The 22017-nt window shown below is 41.2% G+C and overlaps 1 protein-coding gene across 5 annotated transcripts in view; it reads left to right on the top strand.

Annotated features, from left to right (window-relative positions):
* CLCN3 (chloride voltage-gated channel 3) overlaps positions 1 to 22017 on the top strand; it is a 294065-nt gene that overhangs the window by 185175 nt on the left and 86873 nt on the right. For all 5 annotated transcript variants that reach the window (XM_053703819.1, XM_053703820.1, XM_053703822.1 and 2 more), the window contains one exon: positions 11786 to 11943. In XM_053703819.1, coding sequence (XP_053559794.1) covers positions 11786 to 11943 — 158 coding nt within the window. The remainder of the gene's footprint in view (positions 1 to 11785; positions 11944 to 22017) is intronic.

Below are 22017 nucleotides of genomic sequence, written 5' to 3' on the forward strand. Positions count from 1 at the left end.
TTTTACTAAATTTTACAAATTTGATACTTTTGCTTCTTCTGAGGCTATTTTTGGGAGAAAGGTTTTGCAAGCCGTGGTGCCTTCCATCTAGGTGACCTGATTTGCTCCCTCCCATCATCCGTGTCCTAAAGCTTTGGTATTGGTTCCCACAAGTAAGGATGACGCCGTGGACCGGACACACCTATGTTGGAGAAAACAGAATTTATGTTTACCTGATAAATTACTTTCTCCAACGGTGTGTCCGGTCCACGGCCCGCCCTGGTTTTTTAATCAGGTCTGATGATTTATTTTCTCTAACTACAGTCACCACGGTATCATATGATTTCTCCTATGCAAATATTCCTCCTTTACGTCGGTCGAATGACTGGGGAAGGCGGAGCCTAGGAGGGATCATGTGACCAGCTTTGCTGGGCTCTTTGCCATTTCCTGTTGGGGAAGAGAATATCCCACAAGTAAGGATGACGCCGTGGACCGGACACACCGTTGGAGAAAGTAATTTATCAGGTAAACATAAATTCTGTTTTTAGCGCTTTTTTTGCGCAGTAAAATTCAGTCACAATCTGTCTACTTCATCCTCCATGATCCAGATCGTCTCTAGAGAGCTCAGGAGTCTTCAAAATCCATTTTGAGGGAGGTAATCAGGCACAGCAGTCCTGTGACAGTGTATTTGACTGTGAGAAAAACGTTAATTATATAATTGTTATCCGTTTTGGGTACTAAGGGGTTAATCATCCATTTGCTGGTGGCTGCAATCCTTTGCTAACTTAATACATTTACTGTGAAAATTTGGTTGCTATAACTGTTTTGGTCATTGTTATTTCAACTGTGTCAGTTTTTCTGTGCTTCTTAAAGGCACAGTAACGTTTTTTATATTGCTTGTAAATTAATTTTGAAAAGTATTTCCAAGTTTGCTAGTCTCATTGCTAGTTTGTTTAAACATGTCTGACTCAGATGAATCTCTTTGTTCACTATGTTTAAAGGCCAATGTGGAGCCCAATAGAAATTTGTGTACTAATTGCATTGATGCTACTTTAAATAAAAGTCAATCTTTACATGTAAAGAAATTATCACCAGACGACGAGGGGGAAGTTATGCCGACTAACTCTCCTCACGTGTCAGTACCTTCGCCTCCCGCTCAGGAGGTGCGTGATTTTGTGGCGCCAAGTACATCAGGGAGGCCCTTACAAATCACTTTGCAAGACATGGCTACTGTTATGACAGAAGTATTATCTAAGTTGCCAGAATTAAGAGGCAAGCGCGATAGCTCTGGGTTAAGGATAGAGCGCGCGGATGAGATGAGAGCCATGTCAGATACTGCGTCACAGTTTGCAGAACGTGAGGACGGAGAGCTTCATTCTGTGGGTGACGGATCTGATCCAGGGAGACTGGATTCAGAGATTTCCAATTTTAAATTTAAGCTAGAGAACCTCCGCACATTGCTAGGGGAGGTATTAGCGGCTCTGAATGATTGTAACACGGTTGCAATTCCAGAGAAATTATGTAGGTTGGATAGATACTATGCGGTACCGGTCTGTACTGACGTATTTCCTATACCAAAAAGGCTTACAGAGATTATTAGCAAGGAATGGGATAGACCGGGTGTGCCTTTTACCCCTCCTCCCATATTTAGGAAAATGTTTCCTATTGACGCCACCACACGAAACTTATGGCAGACGGTCCCTAAGGTGGAGGGAGCAGTTTCTACTTTAGCTAAGCGTACCACTATCCCGGTGGAGGATAGTTGTGCCTTTTCAGATCCAATGGATAAAAAATTAGAGGGTTACCTTAAGAAAATGTTTGTTCAACAAGGTTTTATTTTACAGCCCCTCGCATGCATTGCGCTTGTCACTGCTGCGGCAGCATTCTGGTTTGAGTCTCTGGAAGAGGCCATTCGCTCAGCTCCATTGGATGAAATAATCAACAAGCTTAAAACACTTAAGCTAGCTAACGCATTTGTTTCTGATGCCGTTGTGCATTTAACCAAACTTACGGCTAAGAACTCCGGATTCGCCATCCAAGCGCGCAGAGCGCTATGGCTTAAATCCTGGTCAGCTGACGGGACTTCTAAATCTAAATTGCTTAATATTCCTTTCAAAGGGCAGACCTTATTCGGGCCCGGCTTGAAAGAAATTATTGCTGACATTACGGGAGGTAAGGGCCATGCTCTACCTCAGGACAGGGCCAAATCAAAGGCCAATCAGTCTAATTTTCGTGCCTTTCGTAACTTCAAGGCAGGAGCAGCATCAACTTCCTCCGCTCCAAGACAGGAAGGAGCTGTTGCTCGTTACAGGCAGGGCTGGAAAGTTAACCAGTCCTGGAACAGGGGCAAGCAGGCCAAGAAACCTGCTGCTGCCCCCAAAACAGCATGAATAGAGGGCCCCCTATCCGGAAACGGATCTAGTGGGGGGCAGACTTTCTCTCTTCGCCCAGGCTTGGGCAAGAGATGTCTAGGATCCCTGGGCGTTGGAGATCATATCTCAGGGATATCTCCTGGACTTCAAAACTTCTCCTCCACGGGGGAGATTTCATCTTTCAAGGTTATCAGCAAACCAAATAAAGAAAGAGGCGTTTCTACGCTGTGTACAAGACCTCTTACTAATGGGGGTAATCCACCCAGTTCCGCGGACGGAACACGGGCAGGGATTCTATTCAAACCTATTTGTGGTTCCCAAGAAAGAGGGAACCTTCAGGCCAATCTTGGACTTAAAAATCCTAAACAAATTTCTAAGAGTTCCATCATTCAAAATGGAAACTATTCGAACCATCCTTCCCATGATCCAAGAGGGTCAGTACATGACCACAGTGGACCTAAAGGATGCCTACCTTCACATACCGATTCACAAGGATCATTACCGGTATCTGAGATTTGCCTTCCTAGACGGGCATTATCAGTTTGTAGCTCTTCCCTTCAGATTAGCTACGGCTCCAAGAATCTTTACAAAAATTCTAGGATCACTTCTGGCGGTACTAAGACCGCAAGGCATAGCGGTGACTCCGTACCTAGACGACATTCTGATACAAGCGTCAAGTTTTCAAACTGCCAAGTCTCATACAGAGATAGTTCTGGCATTTCTGAGGTCGCATGGGTGGAAGGTGAACGTGGAAAAGAGTTCTCTATTACCACTTACAAGAGTTCCCTTTCTAGGGACTCTTATAGATTCTGTAGAGATGAAAATTTACCTGACAGAGGCCAGGTTATTAAAACTTCTAAATGCTTGCCGTGTCCTTCACTCCATTCCACACCCGTCAGTAGCTCAGTGCATGGAAGTAATCGGCTTAATGGTAGCGGCAATGGACATAGTACCATTTGCGCGCCTGCATCTCAGACCGCTGCAATTGTGTATGCTAAGTCAGTGGAACGGGGATTACTCAGATTTGTCTCCCCTACTAAATCTGGATCAAGAGACCAGAGATTTTCTTCTATGGTGGCTTTCTTGGCCACATCTGTCCAAGGGGATGACCTTTCGCAGGCCAGATTGGACGATTGTAACAACAGACGCCAGCCTTCTAGGCTGGGGAGCAGTCTGGAATTCCCTGAAAGCTCAGGGATTATGGACTCAGGAGGAGAAACTCCTCCCAATAAATATTCTGGAGTTAAGAGCAATATTCAATGCTCTCCTAGCTTGGCCTCAGTTAGCAACTCTGAGGTTCATCAGATTTCAGTCGGACAACATCACGACTGTGGCTTACATCAACCATCAAGGGGGAACCAGAAGTTCCCTAGCGATGTTGGAAGTCTCAAAGATAATTCGCTGGGCAGAGTCTCACTCTTGCCACCTGTCAGCGATCTACATCCCAGGCGTGGAGAACTGGGAGGCGGATTTTCTAAGTCGCCAGACTTTTCATCCGGGGGAGTGGGAGCTTCATCCGGAGGTCTTTGCTCAACTGATTCGTCGTTGGGGCAAACCAGATCTGGATCTCATGGCGTCTCGTCAGAACGCCAAGCTTCCTTGTTACGGATCCAGGTCCAGGGACCCGGGAGCGGTGCTGATAGATGCTCTGACAGCCCCTTGGGTCTTCAACATGGCTTATGTGTTTCCACCATTCCCGATGCTTCCTCGTTTGATTGCCAAGATCAAACAGGAGAGAGCTTCGGTGATTCTGATAGCGCCTGCGTGGCCACGCAGGACCTGGTATGCAGACCTAGTGGACGTCCTGTCCACCGTGGTCTCTGCCTCTGAGACAGGACCTTCTAATTCAGGGTCCTTTCAAACATCCAAATCTAATTTCTCTGAGGCTGACTGCATGGAGATTGAACGCTTGATCCTATCAAAGCGTGGCTTCTCGGAGTCGGTTATTGATACCTTAATACAGGCTAGGAAGCCTGTTACCAGAAAAATTTACCATAAGATATGGCGTAAATATTTACATTGGTGCGAATCCAAGAGTTACTCATGGAGTAAGGTTAGGATTCCTAGGATATTGTCCTTTCTACAAGAGGGTTTAGAAAAGGGCTTATCTGCTAGTTCGTTAAAGGGACAGATTTCTGCTCTGTCTATTCTTCTACACAAACGTCTGGCTGAAGTTCCAGACGTTCAGGCTTTCTGTCAGGCTTTAACTAGGATTAAGTCTGTGTTTAAGTCTGTTGCTCCGCCGTGGAGCTTAAACTTAGTTCTTAATGTTCTTCAAGGCGTTCCATTTGAACCCCTTCATTCCATTGATATCAAGCTGTTATCTTGGAAAGTTCTGTTTTTGATGGCTATTTCCTCGGCTCGAAGAGTCTCTGAGTTATCTGCCTTACATTGTGATTCTCCTTATCTGATTTTTCATTCAGACAAGGTAGTCCTGTGTACTAAACCTGGGTTTTTACCTAAGGTAGTTACTAACAGGAATATCAATCAAGAGATTGTTGTTCCATCTCTGTGTCCTAACCCTTCTTCAAAGAAGGAACGACTTTTGCATAATCTGGACGTAGTCCGTGCCCTGAAATTCTATTTGCAGGCAACTAAAGATTTTCGTCAAACTTCTTCCCTGTTTGTCGTTTACTCTGGACAGAGGAGAGGTCAAAAGGCTTCGGCTACCTCTCTCTCTTTTTGGCTTCGTAGCATAATACGCTTAGCCTATGAGACTGCTGGACAGCAGCCTCCTGAAAGGATTACAGCTCATTCTACTAGAGCTGTGGCTTCCACCTGGGCCTTTAAAAATGAGGCCTCTGTTGAACAGATTTGCAAGGCTGCGACTTGGTCTTCGCTTCACACTTTTTCAAAATTTTAGAAATTTGACACTTTTGCTTCCTCGGAGGCTATTTTTGGGAGAAAGGTACTTCAGGCAGTGGTTCCTTCTGTTTAATGTTCCTGCCTTGTCCCTCCCTTCATCCGTGTACTTTAGCTTTGGTATTGGTATTCCATAAGTAATGGATGATCCGTGGACTGACTACACTTAACAGGAGAAAACATAATTTATGCTTACCTGATAAATTCCTTTCTCCTGTAGTGTAGTCAGTCCACGGCCCGCCCTGTTTTTACGGCAGGTCTAAATTTTAATTAAATTCCAGTCACCACTGTACCCTATGGTTCCTCCTTTCTCGTCTGCTTTGGTCGAATGACTGAATATGACATGTGAGGGGAGGAGCTATATAGCAGCTCTGCTGGGTAATTCTCTTGCAGTTTCCTGTTAGGAAGAGATATATTCCATAAGTAATGGATGATCCGTGGACTGACTACACTACAGGAGAAAGGAATTTATCAGGTAAGCATAAATTATGTTTTTTAGTTGCTATCTCTTCTGCTCGAAGAGTTTCTGAGCTTTCTGCTTTACAATGTGATTCGCCTTATCTTATATTCCATTCTGATAAGGTGGTTTTGCATATTAAACCTGGATTCCTTCCTAAGGTTGTTTCAAATAAGAATATTAATCAGGAACATGTTGTTCCTTCCTTGTGTCCTAATCCTTCTTCTAAGAAGTAACGTCTATTACATAACTCGGATGTGGTCCGTGCTTTGAAGTTTTACTTACTTTTGTTGTTTATTCTGGAAAGCGTAGGGGTCAAAAAGCTACGGCTACCTCTCTCTCTTTTTTTGGCTGAAAAGCATCATCCGCCTGGCATATGAGACTGCTGGACAGCAGCCTCCTGAAAAAAATTACGGCTCATTCTTCTAGAGCTGTGGCTTCCACATGGGCTTTCAAAAACGATGCTTTTGGTGAACAGATTTGTAAGGCTGCGACTTGGTCCTCCCTTCATACTTTTTCCAAATTTTACAAGTTTTATACTTTTGCTTCTTCTGAGGCTATTTTTGGGAGAAAGGTTCTTCAAGCAGTGGTGCCTTCCGTTTAGGTTCCTGTCTTGTCCCTCCCTTTCATCCGTGTCCTAAAGCTTTGGTATTGGTATCCCACAAGTAAGGATGAAACCCGTGGACTCGGCATATCTTGTAAAAGAAAAGGAAATTGATGCTTACCTGATAAATTGATTTATTTTACAATATGCCGAGTCCACGGCCCGCCCTGTCATTTTAAGACTGGATTTATTTTATTTTTCAAAACTTCAGTCACCTCTGCACCTTTTGGCTTTTCCTTTCTCTTCCTATACCTTCGGTCGAATGACTGGGGGGAGGAGTTAGGGGAGGGGCTATGTAACAGCTCTGCTGTGGTGCTCTTTTCCACTTCCTGTTAGCAGGAGGATAAATCCCACAAGTAAGGATGAAACCCGTGGACTCGGCATATCGTAAAAGAAATCAATTTATCAGGTAAGCATAAATTTCCTTTTTCTACTTAATACAAAATTGCCATTACTACTTCACAGACCAGATGTAACCCTTTTAAAGTAAATGTTTTGTAAAGTACACTTTTACACAATGTAAAATTAGATAGTCTTTAAGCATAGGCGTAACTGTCCAGGTATTGGCTTTCAAAAAAGGAAAATTCATTTTGCATTCTTTCTCATATATTATTGAGAACAAAAAAGAAGAGAGGAGGAGAAATGTACTGAATAAGAATGTTCCAGTTTTTCTGAACTTGAATACCAAACAGGGGTCAAGTGCTACAATAAAAAGTGTGGGAACCTCATCAAGACTTCCACCCCCTCACAATTAATATTGTTTTATATATATATATATATATATATATATATATATATATATATATATATATATATATATATATATATATATATATATATATATATATACATACACACACACACACACACACACACACTCACTCACTGTATTTATATGTATATAATCTATACACTTTGGTTATTGAAAGCAAATTAAATCCAATGAAGGGTTGAATGGTTGCCTTTGGGCTTGAGAATCCTCCTCTGTCACAAGAGTCTCACCCACTTAAAGTGCAATAGTCTTATTTCTGTTGAAGGGAACTAAATAACCCCAGAGCAAGCCACACAGAAATGTAAGCACCATGTGTTTCACACAATGCAGATTGATCACACAGCAGGCTCGCTGACAAGCTTGCATTTAGTGTATTGTAGGAAGTGTTACTGTCTGTTACTAGAGGATCTCACTATGCCTCTATCCAGACTGTGCTCCAGCTCCTCCCACCAGCAGCAGCAGTGTTTACTGAAGTGTTTCTGTTCTCTGTTCAGAGGGAACTTGGTTCCTCCTGCAAAAATAGTGCAGAAACTCCGTTCCCATGCGTTCCCGCTCGACTTGACCCCTGCAAAACAAGTATATGCCTTCTTAGCCCCATTGCTAGCACAGTTCATAAATAGGCAACATGCCATAGTGTTGCACAAGCATGATGTGTCAACTATAAAAATATCATCTTTTAGTTCTTAATGGTAAACAACTTACAGAGACAATATAACCTCCTTTAAATTATTAAACTTTTGTTCTTTTAACCACCTGTCCAGGAATAGGCTTTTTTCTTTTTTTAATAGAGAAAATGTCTACCTTCTTTCAGATAATCAAAAGATTTTTGAGTACAAAATGGTTAGTAAAAAGGAAAAAAAAAATATTACCCCATGTCTCCTGCAACATAGACCACACAAACATTTTCTTTGCAACATGTTATAGGTCTGCCCAATCACTGCATTTTTCATAACAAAACTAGTGATTGCAACTCTGGTTATCAGGGCTAAACTATCCCACTGAGCAAATTAAACATACCTTTTGCGTAAGGATGAAACGAGTACCTATGTGTCAGTGTTTAAGGTTGGCAGCACACATTGTGTGAGAGAATAGGAGAGCTCACAGTGTTTGTTAGTATGTCATCCCTTCCCAAATTCTGTATAGGTGTATCCTTGGGGCAGGTGATCACCATTTTCGTGGTGATCACTTAAAAAGGGGATATGGCCCACTCATTTAAAAGAGCAGTATTCTTTCTTTTACATGAGCTCTCTTTTGTACCCATTTAGTTAAATCAGAGGGGGAAATAGGGGCATTGTAGTAGACCTTCCCACCATTACAAAAAAAATCAGTGTTTCTTTTGGGGCAAGTGGTGAAACATTTGGCCCTCTAGCCAATGCACAAGGGCGATAGGGGCTTTATTAGAGCCCCCCTCAGGTTAAACAGCACTCAAAGTGATGCTGCAGGTTATTACCTGCATCTTTTGAAAAGGGCAGATTCTTCTCTTTCAAATGCATCTCTTGTTCCTGTAATGGCCTGGTTAGTGAGATAAGAGCTTTCAAAGTGGTGACGTCCCCATAGTTCGAGCAAGAGCTGGTAATGGAGAAGGAGACTGCAGTGCTGGGGTTCCAAGAAACTTGATTAGAAGGGGTATCCTCCCACCCAGGATGTCAACACGTAGTCTTTTAGACTAGAGGATGTGCATGACTACAATGGGTGATCATGCGTATCCAAGTAGCTAACAAAACTCTGAAATGGAAGTGGATTCCCTTTATAACTATGCATTTAAATTCACTAAAATTTGATCTAGAATGCAATTGAACTTATTCACAGTTGGGATGTGTGTATATGTATGTATATATATGTGTATATATATATATGTGTATATATATATATGTGTATATATATATATATATATATATATATATATATATATATATATATATATATATATATATACTTTTATTCTTTTCTGATGCTTTGTCGTATAGGATGGGTTATTGGCAGCATAAAAAGTGAGGTTCTTATGCCACTTACAGTTATTGATATCTGCAGAATTATCTAATTATAAATATATGATTAAATAAACTATAAATATATATATATATATGTGTGTGTGGAAAAAAACAATTCATATGGTCATGTATTTTGTAAATATAGGATACACAGTCCCAAATCTTCCTTATATTCGTCTTTTGGTTTAATCTGCACCACAAAAGAATAAAAAAAGGGATACAATAGTACAGTCCTGTTGTGTTTTTAGGTAAATAACCTCAAAAAGATTTACTGATGTGTGAGCTTTTTTTACAAGCTCTATTGTGCATCAGCATTGTTTTGATCGGCCTATAACCAACCACACATCCAGGTAGGGGATTAAAATTTGTATTTATTAAATTTACAAATAAAACACAGTTACATTAGATACCAAACGGCAGTGCCGGTACTCTTATTTACCTATTCCCCCAAATGAGGTTGTAAAAGTACCCCTCTATATGCAGAAATGTTCATTTACAGTACCATGGAACTGGATATTGTTCTGATGCACATTTTGCCTTAAACTATTTTTTTTAAGGATAGCCATCTGAATGCTATTGGGATCCATATATTATCTCAGCAGTCAGCAGGTATTGCTGGGAGAGTGGCGTCTCTACAATTTCATCTTTTATCATCTGACTCAGCATTAGGACTTCTAGAGATAGAATTGCTGTATCAGAAGGGCAGTCATGAGGTAGAGAGGTTTTCCAATCACCTTCTTCCCCTAAGTGTTTGCAGTGGACACATAAAATAAGACTTTCCTCTTTCCTATATGTTTCTTTCTATCCCTCTCATACTTCAGGCTCTGCAAAATTTGAAGATAAGCCTGAGGTTGTAGAGATTCCATTTATTTGGTCTAAATGCTTCTGGTTGCGCCTGCTGATTTGAGGTTCACTATTTAATATATGCAAGCCCTACGTCTGATGGATCGGCGAGCAGTCTGCAAACACCGTCTCCTATTTTGCTCCTTCAAAATAGGAGACCAAGTAAATTTGATAATAGAAGCAAATTGTAAAGTCATTTAAAATTGCATACTCTATCTGAATCATGACGGAAACGTTTAGAAAGAAAAAAAAAAAAAGATTATGACCACTTTGAGTGAAACTCAATATTCTGGCTATGGTAGGACCATGCTTAGGTTTGCAGGTCCTTACGCTTGTGTATCTATTAATCACATTTTTGCTTATAGGCATAGTCTCTAAGGCAGTGTTTCCTAACTCCAGTCCTCAGGACCCTTAACAGGCCACATATTTATTATAGCTTAACTAGAGCACAGGTGAACTGATCAGCTGATGGGTGAACTGATTATTTCACCTGTGCTCTAGTTAAGATGTAATGACTATCTGGCCTGTTAAGGTCCCCGAGGACTGGGTGTAGGAAACACTGCTCTAAGGAATGTTTGCTTTAAAGCTACCTTCATGATTTTGTTATGGGGCTGTTTCAGCATTTTCTTTTAATGTTTCCTTTTCTTGTTGTTTACCCCTGTTCTGTTCTTTGCAGTCTCTCTCCTGATATATCCTTGAAATATGTTACATATAAAGGGTAAAATGGTCTCATGTGAAACAATATTTAAATTGGTTGGAGGGTCTTGCATCCGCTGTTTCTCAGACTTGAACTAGTAAAGTTCTCTCCATTGTTACCGTTACCTGGGTTGCATTGTTACTAACCCTTTGTTGAGAATTCATATGTTAGCATGATGAGGGTATGAGAAAACAATATGATTTACACGTACTGATCTGTTTCTACATATTCAAAGTTCACTATCTTACTCTCACTCTGTCGCTCGCTCTCTCATGCATTTATTATACCTTTTTAAAAATAGCCATTTCAATTTCACTGAAGCGTGTCTTAACTAATTCTGACGGCGTTCCTACATAAAGCTCCTGGCAACCTTTATCAATGTAGCAGAAACGATAAATCATGGTTATAGTCTTCTGTTGGTACTAGTTTTTGTACAGTATCATTGTTTCTACGTTAGGACAGCCCAGGGTCCCCAAAACAAAAGGCATCTTCTCAACCTAGATGCCCTCCTTGTACGTTACTGTGCATAAAATAAAAAACTGCCTATAGCATGCAAGCACCACCCAAGTAGCAAAATCTGCCCAAAGCACAGCCTTCCCGCAGCAGCACAGCCTTTGCCCCTTTAAAATGATGGGTTTAAAAAACTGTCTAGTCAAAATTTAACTTTCATGATTCAGATAGGGACACCCCCTGTGGATTCATTTGAGTCAGCACTGATTGGCTAATTGCAACAGAACAGAGCAAGTTTAATTTAAAATTTGCTTGAAAATAAAATACTATTTTAAACAACTTTCCAATTTACTTCTATTATCTAATTTGATTGGTATAATTTGTTGATCAGCATACCTAGGTAGGCTCAAGAGCTGGGAGGGAGCTATCTGCTGATTGTCATTGGCTTACCAATGTGTTTTTAGCTAGCTCCCAGTAGTGCATTGCTGCTCTTATAACCTAAGGATATCAAGATAATGGAGCAAAATTGATCATAGAAGTAAATTGGAAAGTTGTTTACAGATGCATGCTCTATCTGAATCATGATAGAAAGAAAACAAATGCTCCTTTTTAATGTCTGCCTAAATACAAACGCCACGTCTTAACTGCAATCCTCCTGGGGAATTTCCAGTAGATTGTGTTCCTTTTGTTGAATATTCTACTAATTGTATTATTAGTTGTTGTGACTATCAGTGTTTGATCCCTTTTGTCTTCCTTAGGAACACACTACACAATGACAAATGGAGGAGGCATTAGCCACAGTACTCATCTGCTGGATCTCTTAGACGAGCCCATACCAGGGGTTGGAACCTATGATGATTTTCATACTATTGACTGGGTACGGGAGAAATGCAAAGACAGAGAGCGCCACAGACGGGTAAGAATACATTTTTTATTCAGTTTGTTGCTTGTGTCATAACATTTCTAATAAAATACAGGAAACCCAACATCTTTCTTTCACAATTCAGATACATCATACAATTTAAACAAAATGATTAATTTACTTCTATTATCAAATGTGCGTCTCTTGGTATCATTTATTGAAGAAGCAGCAATGTATTACTTAGAGCTAGCTAGTGAGCCAATGACAAGAGGCATATATGTGCAGCCACCAAGCAGCAGCTAACTTCCAGTAGCATACTTTTGTATGCTGTTCAACAAAGGATACTAAGAGAATGAAACAAGTTGCATATTAGAAGTAAATAGGAAAGTTGTTGACATGCTGTATCTGAATCATGAAAGTTTAATTTGACTTTCCAGTCCATTTAAAGGGACATAAAATCCAACATTTTTCTTTCATCATACAGGTAGCGCATGCAACAACTTTCTAATTGACCTCTTATCAATTTTCGTTTGTTCTCTTAGTATTGTTTGTTGACAAGCAGGGATGTAAGCTCAGGAGCGTGCACATGTCTGGAGCACTATATGGCAGCAGTTTTGCAAGAATATTATCCATTTGCAAAAGCACTAGATGACAGCACTATTTCCTGCCCTGCAGGGCTCCATATGCCTACCTAGGTATCTCTTCAACAAAGAATATCATGGGAACAAAGCAAATTTGATAATAGAAATAAATTGGAAACTTTTTTTTTAAATGGTAAGCTCTGCCTGAATCACAATGATTTAAAGTTTCATATCCCTTTTAAGATATTCAATTATTTCAATAATCAATATTTTTATTTTCAGTACAAGAATGTTTGCTTTAAGACATTTCTATTGAGTTTCTATAGAATAACGTTTTTAAAACAAATCAACATTTTTTACTATATATTTTTATTAGCCAAACTCCACCCACTGTTTGGCTTATTTGGAGGAGTCAATTTGGACTTACAACGGTCATAAAGTTAGTATAAAATGTATTGTTTTGCAGTTATCTGATTAATCAAATTAGGGATAGATATGTAGCAGAGTAAGCTTAGAGAAGACAGCAAGGGATCATTTTAAGTTCTAATAATTTGAAATTTGAGTAATTTCTGAGGTAAATTTACATGAAAAGGGGAAAAAATGATAAAATAAAATATATTGCAAAGTTGTTGAATTATGCATTATTATTATTATCGGTTATTTGTAGAGCGCCAACATATCCCGCAGCGAAAGCTAAACATTTTATATTAAAATCTTAAAAGGACAATTTATTGTAAAAATGTGTTACCCGTTAATGTGCTTCCAAAGACTTACATTTTATACTCTGTTGCTGGTATAATATATGAGAACTCGCCCCTATAGGTTTATTTTTATGTAAGAAATAATAGGATTTGTTTATTGACATCACAACCCATAAAAATGTGCTGAACTTGCAGGGAAATCAGATCTCCTCCTTTTTTTTAATTGTTTAAATGATTTTTATTGAAAATTGGTACAATGAAAAAAAGAACAAGTGTTATAGTTTCAGTTGTTTAGCAAAAGCATAACAGCAATTCACTATATAGGCAGTCATCTGTATTTAGTAACCAAATTTCCACAATTATTTTTAAGATTGATTAAAGTTGAGAAATTAAGAATTGAAAATAAGTCATAACATGTCAATGGAAGGAACAGAGGGGTTCAGTTTAGCTAGGGGGGGGGGGGGATCAGGGATTAGGGTGGGAAGGTTTGGAAGGTGGAATAGCATCCCATCTGGTCTAGCGCAACAAAAGTGCAGAGGAGTGTACTTATGTCTCTGTAGCCCCGGAAAGAAAGAGGAGTATAGAGTTTATAGCATCATGTAGAGGATGCTAAGTTAGCATTTTCAGTGTGGTCATAGGATCCCTGTTCCCATATGAATTGAATATTAGATATCATGTCAAGTTTACCTATAAAACAGTAATGCATCTTTCTTCTGTTATGTGTGATCAGTCCACGGGTCATCATTACTTCTGGGATATAACTCCTCCCCAACAGGAAATGCAAGAGGATTCACCCAGCAGAGCTGCATATAGCTCCTCCCCTCTACGTCAGTCCCAGTCATTCTCTTGCACCCAACGACTAGATAGGATGTGTGAGAGGACTATGGTGATTATACTTAGTTTTTATGACTTCAATCAAAAGTTTGTTATTTTAAAATAGCACCGGAGCGTGTTATTACTTCTCTGGCAGAGTTTGAGGAAGAATCTGACAGAGATTTTTTACTATGATTTTAACCGGAGTCGTTAAGATCATATTGCTGTTCTCGACCATCTGAGGGAGGTAAAGGCTTCAGATCAGGGGACAGCGGGCAGATGAATCTGCATTGAGGTATGTGGCAGTTTTTATTTTCTGAATGGAATTGATGAGAAAAGCCTGCCATACCGTTAAAATGACATGTATGTATACACTTCAGTATTCTGGGGATGGTATTTCACCGGAACTACTGTGTTAAAGGTCACTAATCCTTTTAATAACTATTCTCATGTTAAACGTTTTTGCTGGAATGTAGAATCGTTTACATTGCTGAGGTACTGTGTGAATAAATATTTGGGCATTATTTTCCACTTGGCAGTTTTTTGCTTTAATTGTGACAGTTTCGTTTCTCTTCACTGCTGTGTGGGAGAGGGAGGGGCCGTTTTTGGCGCTCTTTGCTACGCATCAAAAAATTCCAGTCAGCTACTTTTATATTTCCTGCATGATCCGGTTCATCTCTGACAGATCTCAGGGGTCTTCAAACTTCTTTGAAGGGAGGTAAATTCTCTCAGCAGAGCTGTGAGAATTCTTATAGTGACTGTGTATAAAAAACGTTGTTTTGTTTTCTTATGTACAAATTTAATTAGTGTTGTTTTTTACTAATGGGAACAAACCTTTGCTAAAAGTTGTGTTGTTTTAAAGTTTGATGCAATAACTGTTTTTTCAGTTCATTATTTCAACTGTCATTTAATCGTTAGTACCTCTTTGAGGCACAGTGCGTTTTTTTGCTAAAAAAGATTATAACCAAGTTGTAAGTTTTTTTGCTAGTGTGTTAAACATGTCTGACTCAGAGGAAGATATCTGTGTCATTTGTTCCAATGCCAAGGTGGAGCCCAATAGAAATTTATGTACTAACTGTATTGATGCTACTTTAAATAAAAGTCAATCTGTACAATGTGAACAAATTTCACCAAACAGCGAGGGGAGAGTTATGCCGACTAACTCGCCTCACGCGACAGTACCTGCATCTCCCGCCCGGGAGGTGCGTGATATTTTGGCGCCTAGTACATCTGGGCGGCCATTACAGATAACATTACAAGATATGGCTACTGTTATGACTGAAGTTTTGTCTAAATTACCTGAACTAAGAGGCAAGCGTGATCACTCTGGGGTGAGAACAGAGTGCGCTGACAATGCTAGGGCCATGTCTGATACTGCGTCACAGCTCGCAGAGCATGAGGACGGAGAGCTTCATTCTGTGGGTGACGGTTCTGATCCAAACAGATTGGACTCAGATATTTCAAATTTTAAATTTAAATTGGAGAACCTCCGCGTATTACTAGGGGAGGTCTTAGCAGCTCTCAACGATTGTAACACCGTTGCAATACCAGAGAAACTGTGTAGGTTGGATAAATACTTTGCGGTACCGGCGAGTACTGACGTTTTTCCTATACCTAAGAGACTAACTGAAATTGTTACTAAGGAGTGGGATAGACCCGGTGTGCCGTTCTCACCCCCTCCAATATTTAGAAAGATGTTTCCAATAGACGCCACCACTCGGGACTTATGGCAAACGGTCCCCAAGGTGGAGGGAGCAGTTTCTACTTTAGCTAAGCGTACCACTATCCCGGTGGAGGATAGCTGTGCTTTCTCAGATCCAATGGATAAAAAATTAGAGGGTTACCTTAAGAAAATGTTTGTTCAACAAGGTTTTATATTACAACCCCTTGCATGTATCGCGCCGATTACGGCTGCGGCAGCATTTTGGATTGAGTCGCTTGAAGAGAACCTTAGTTCCTCTACGCTAGACGACATTACGGACAGGCTTAGAGTCCTTAAACTAGCTAATTCTTTCATTTCGGAGGCCGTAGTACATTTAACCAAACTTACGGCTAAGAACTCAGGATTCGCCATACAGGCACGCAGAGCACTGTGGCTAAAATCCTGGTCAGCTGATGTTACTTCTAAGTCCAAATTACTTAATATACCTTTCAAGGGGCAGTCCTTATTCGGGCCCGGTTTGAAAGAAATTATCGCTGACATTACGGGAGGTAAGGGCCACGCCCTACCTCAAGACAAGGCCAAAGCTAAGGCTAGACAGTCTAATTTTCGTCCCTTTCGGAATTTCAAAACAGGAGCAGCATCAACCTCCACTGCACCAAAACAGGAAGGAGCTGTTGCTCGTTACAGGCAAGGCTGGAAGCCTAACCAGTCCTGGAACAAAAGCAAGCAGGCCAGGAAACCTGCTGCTGCCCCAAAGACAGCATGAACCGAGAGCCCCCGATCCGGGACCGGATCTAGTAGGGGGCAGACTCTCTCTTTTCGCCCAGGCCTGGGCAAGAGATGTTCAGGATCCCTGGGCACTAGAGATCATATCTCAGGGATACCTTCTAGACTTTAAATTATCTCCCCCAAGAGGGAGATTTCATCTGTCAAGGTTGTCAACAAACCAGATAAAGAAAGAAGCGTTTCTACGCTGCGTACAAGATCTGTTAACAATGGGAGTGATCCATCCGGTTCCGTGGTCGGAACAAGGACAAGGGTTCTACTCAAACCTGTTTGTGGTTCCCAAAAAAGAGGGAACTTTCAGGCCAATCTTAGATTTAAAGACTCTAAACAAATTCCTAAGAGTTCCATCGTTCAAAATGGAAACTATTCGGACAATCTTACCCATGATCCAAGAGGGTCAGTACATGACCACAGTGGATTTAAAGGATGCTTACCTTCACATACCGATCCACAAAGATCATCACCGGTATCTAAGGTTTGCCTTCTTAGACAGGCACTACCAGTTTGTAGCTCTTCCATTCGGATTGGCTACGGCTCCAAGAATCTTCACAAAGGTTCTGGGTGCCCTTCTAGCGGTACTAAGACCGCGAGGGATTTCGGTAGCTCCGTACCTAGACGACATTCTAATACAAGCTTCAAGCTTTCAAACTGCCAAGTCTCATACAGAGTTAGTTCTGGCATTTCTAAGGTCGCATGGATGGAAAGTGAACGAAAAGAAGAGTTCTCTCTTTCCTCTCACAAGAGTTCCATTCTTGGGGACTCTTATAGATTCTGTAGAAATGAAGATTTACCTGACAGAAGACAGGTTAACAAAACTTCAAAATGCATGCCGCGTCCTTCATTCCATTCAACACCCGTCAGTAGCTCAATGCATGGAGGTGATCGGCTTAATGGTAGCGGCAATGGACATAGTACCTTTTGCACGCCTACACCTCAGACCGCTGCAATTATGCATGCTAAGTCAGTGGAATGGGGATTACTCAGATTTGTCCCCTACTCTGAATCTGAATCAAGAGACCAGAAATTCTCTTCTATGGTGGCTTCATCGGCCACACCTGTCCAGGGGGATGCCATTCAGCAGGCCAGACTGGACAATTGTAACAACAGACGCCAGCCTACTAGGTTGGGGCGCTGTCTGGAATTCTCTGAAGGCTCAGGGACTATGGAATCAGGAGGAGAGTCTCCTTCCAATAAACATTCTGGAATTGAGAGCAGTTCTCAATGCCCTTCTGGCTTGGCCCCAGTTAATAACTCGGGGGTTCATCAGGTTTCAGTCGGACAACATCACGACTGTAGCTTACATCAACCATCAGGGAGGGACAAGAAGCTCCCTAGCAATGATGGAAGTATCAAAGATAATTCGCTGGGCAGAGTCTCACTCTTGCCACCTGTCAGCAATCCACATCCCGGGAGTGGAGAACTGGGAGGCGGATTTCTTGAGTCGCCAGACTCTTCATCCGGGGGAGTGGGAACTTCATCCGGAGGTCTTTGCCCAAATACTTCGACGTTGGGGCAAACCAGAGATAGATCTCATGGCGTCTCGCCAGAACGCCAAACTTCCTCGCTACGGGTCCAGATCCAGGGATCCGGGAGCAGTTCTGATAGATGCTTTGACAGCACCTTGGAACTTCAGGATGGCTTATGTGTTTCCACCCTTCCCGCTGCTTCCTCGATTGATTGCCAAAATCAAACAGGAGAGAGCATCAGTAATTCTAATAGCACCTGCTTGGCCACGCAGGACTTGGTATGCAGATCTAGTGGACATGTCATTCTGTCCGCCTTGGTCTCTACCTCTAAGACAGGACCTTCTGATACAGGGTCCATTCAAACATCAAAATCTAACTTCTCTGAAGCTGACTGCTTGGAAATTGAACGCTTGATTTTATCAAAACGTGGTTTTTCTGAGTCGGTTATTGATACCCTGATTCAGGCTAGGAAGCCTGTTACCAGAAGGATTTACCATAAAATATGGCGGAAATACCTATACTGGTGCGAATCCAAAGGTTACTCCTGGAGTAAGGTTAGGATCGCTAGGATATTGTCTTTTCTACAAGAAGGTTTAGAAAAGGGTTTATCAGCTAGTTCATTAAAGGGACAGATTTCAGCTCTGTCCATCTTGTTTCATAGACGTCTGTCAGAAAATCCAGACGTCCAGTCCTTTTGTCAGGCTTTAGCTAGGATCAAGCCTGTGTTTAAAGCTGTTGCTCCACCATGGAGTTTAAACTTAGTTCTTAACGTTTTACAGGGTGTTCCGTTTGAACCCCTTCATTCCATTGATATAAAAATGTTATCTTGGAAAGTTCTGTTTTTAATGGCTATTTCCTCGGCTCGAAGAGTCTCTGAGTTATCAGCCTTACATTGTGATTCCCCTTATCTGATTTTTCACTCAGACAAGGTAGTTCTGCGTACTAAACCTGGGTTCTTACCTAAGGTAGTCACTAACAGGAACATCAATCAAGAGATTGTTGTCCCATCCTTGTGTCCAAATCCTTCTTCAAAGAAGGAACGTCTTTTACACAATCTGGATGTAGTTCGTGCCCTCAAGTTCTACTTGCAGGCAACTAAAGATTTTCGCCAAACTTCTTCCTTGTTTGTCGTTTACTCTGGACAGAGGAGAGGTCAAAAAGCTTCTGCTACCTCTCTATCTTTTTGGCTTCGTAGCATAATACGTTTAGCCTATGAGACTGCTGGACAGCAGCCTCCTGAAAGAATTACAGCTCACTCCACTAGAGCTGTGGCTTCCACTTGGGCCTTTAAGAATGAGGCCTCTGTTGAACAGATTTGCAAGGCTGCAACTTGGTCTTCGCTTCATACTTTTTCCAAATTTTACAAATTTGACACTTTTGCTTCTTCGGAGGCTATTTTTGGGAGAAAGGTTCTTCAGGCAGTGGTTCCTTCTGTATAATGAGCCTGCCTATCCCTCCCGTCATCCGTGTACTTTTGCTTTGGTATTGGTATCCCAGAAGTAATGATGACCCGTGGACTGATCACACATAACAGAAGAAAACATAATTTATGCTTACCTGATAAATTCCTTTCTTCTGTTGTGTGATCAGTCCACGGCCCGCCCTGTTTTAAGGCAGGTAAATATCTTTTAAATTATACTCCAGTCACCACTTCACCCTTGGTTACTCCTTTCTCGTTGATTCTTGGTCGAATGACTGGGACTGACGTAGAGGGGAGGAGCTATATGCAGCTCTGCTGGGTGAATCCTCTTGCATTTCCTGTTGGGGAGGAGTTATATCCCAGAAGTAATGATGACCCGTGGACTGATCACACAACAGAAGAAAGGAATTTATCAGGTAAGCATAAATTATGTTTTTCTAACGTGAGAATGTGGTTTACTTCGAGTTTCCATTGGGCAACAGTGGGTATCTCACATGTCTTCCATTTTCGGGGGATTAATCGTTTAGCACAGGAGAGCATTAGAAGGAGTAATTTCTTGCGGTAGGCACAGGCAAGGTTAGGGATGAGGTTAAGAAGTATGATTGATGGGGAAAGTTTGATATTAATGCCCAGGATCCTAGCAATGTGCCTTTCTATTTGATTCCAGAAAGTGTTTAAGTGGGGACACGACCACCATATATGGGTAACGGTACCCTCCTCTCCGCATCTCCTCCAACAATTAGAAGAGGCGGCAGGATATATGATCCTCAGGCGCTGTGGGGTTAGATACCACCGGGCTAGTATTTTGTAGTTTAATTCAGCTATAGTCACAGATAGAGAAGCAGAGTGCGTGTGTCGGAAACATCTCCTCCAGGTCTCTGTGTCTAGTTCAATTTGGAACTCGTCTAACCATTTTGATAGATATGTAGGTCTTTTTCCAGGGAAGGAACCCCTGAGGATTTTGTAAGTCATAGAAAAATGTGCCCTATGCATATTGGGGTTGATGCATAGCTGTTTGAATGTGGTTAAGGGTCGAAGTATCAGTTCCTTGTGCGGGCTATGACTGATTGCATGTCTAATCTGTAAGTAGGAGTACCAGCAATGAAAAGGGGGACCTAGTTCTTCATTAAGCGTTATTCTGTCTTTAACACCTGAAGCGTTGGTCATTAAATAGACTGGTAGGTACTTATGGATCTTATTGGCTGGGGAATGAGTGAAAAGATTGTGTTTGAGAAAGAGTTGGTAGCGAAGGAGGGGCGTTAAGGGAGATATCCTGGTGGAAACTCCTTTTGTATGGGCGAGTACGTCGTCCCACACATCTAGAGTGGTTTTAATATAATCGTTTTCTTGTATGATATGTGGTCTGGATTCTTTAGGGATCCAAGGTAAATCTCTCATGTGATCAACCTGTGCCAGGTAACTCTCCATTTGTGTCCACAGTTTCGAAGGATTGGCATGATTCCATGCTACAATTCTAGTTAGATGTGTGGCTTTGTAATAGTTAGTAAGGTTGGGGACACCAAGGCCTCCATCTTCCTTACTCAGGTACATAGTATGCTGCGCTATTCTCGGGCGTTTATATGACCAAATGAAAGAATTAATCATTTTTTGTTGCGCTAGGAGGAAGGATCTTGGCATGGGCATAGGTAGGGTTTGAAATAGGTATAGATATCTGGGGACTATCATCATCTTTACCGTGTTAATTCGTCCTAGCCAGGATAAGTGTCCCTGTCTGTGCCAGCTCTCTAGTGAAGTTTTGATGTTCTTTTGGAGGTTGATATAATTGTCTGGGAAGAGTGTGCGTATATCTTTAGAGATTGTCAAACCTAAGTATTTAAGTTTATCCGATAGTACGAATTTTGTTTGTCGTGATATAGTCAGCGTTTCTTGGGAAGTTAGGTTTATCGGCATTAATCCCGATTTCTCCATATTAATGGAGAAGTTGGAGACTAGTTTATACTCTTGTCATGAACCAAGCCTCCAGACGAAAAAGAAAAAGAAAAGGTCTGGGAGGCATTCTGCTAAGAAGGGCTGTGTGGGGATTTGAACCTGTGACTCTGTGGTTGCTATTTCTGTTTGCTTACATGTTGAGCCACAGCCAGTTCTAGCAATAGCATGGATCTTAAAAGATCTGATAAATAACTTTTTGCCTTACTTGTTATTACACCTGTGCAACACACAGGTGTTCTCAATTCTGGAATTAATCAGAACCAACCCTGTGCAAAACCTCCCTATTTAAGGATGGCTTTTAGTCTGCATTTTTGTCTTCACATTGGATCTGTTTTGTCAAGTCAGAACCTGTTTCCTGTACTTCTTTGGAGAAAGATTTCCTTTGCACCTGTTTACAAGGTATTACCAGGAGAAAGCCTTTACCTTTAAACCTGTTACCAATCTTCAAGTTTGTTTCCTGCTTTATGCAAATTCCTGCACTCAGCTATTGCCAGGAGAAAGACTTCACCTTTGCACCTGTTTACAAGGTATTACCAGGAGAAAGCCTTTACCTTTAAACCTGTTACCAATCTACAAGTTTGTTTCCTGCTTTATGCAATTCCTGCACTTGGCCATTGCCAGGAGAAAGATTTCCTTTGCACCTGTTTACAAGGTATTACCAGGGCAAAGCCTTTACCTTTAAACCTGTTACCAGTTTGCAAGTTTGTTTCCTGCCTTCAGCAATTACAAGGAGAGAGACTTTACCTTT

This window comes from Bombina bombina, chromosome 2, assembly GCF_027579735.1.
Source record: "Bombina bombina isolate aBomBom1 chromosome 2, aBomBom1.pri, whole genome shotgun sequence".
NCBI lineage: Eukaryota > Metazoa > Chordata > Amphibia > Anura > Bombinatoridae > Bombina > Bombina bombina.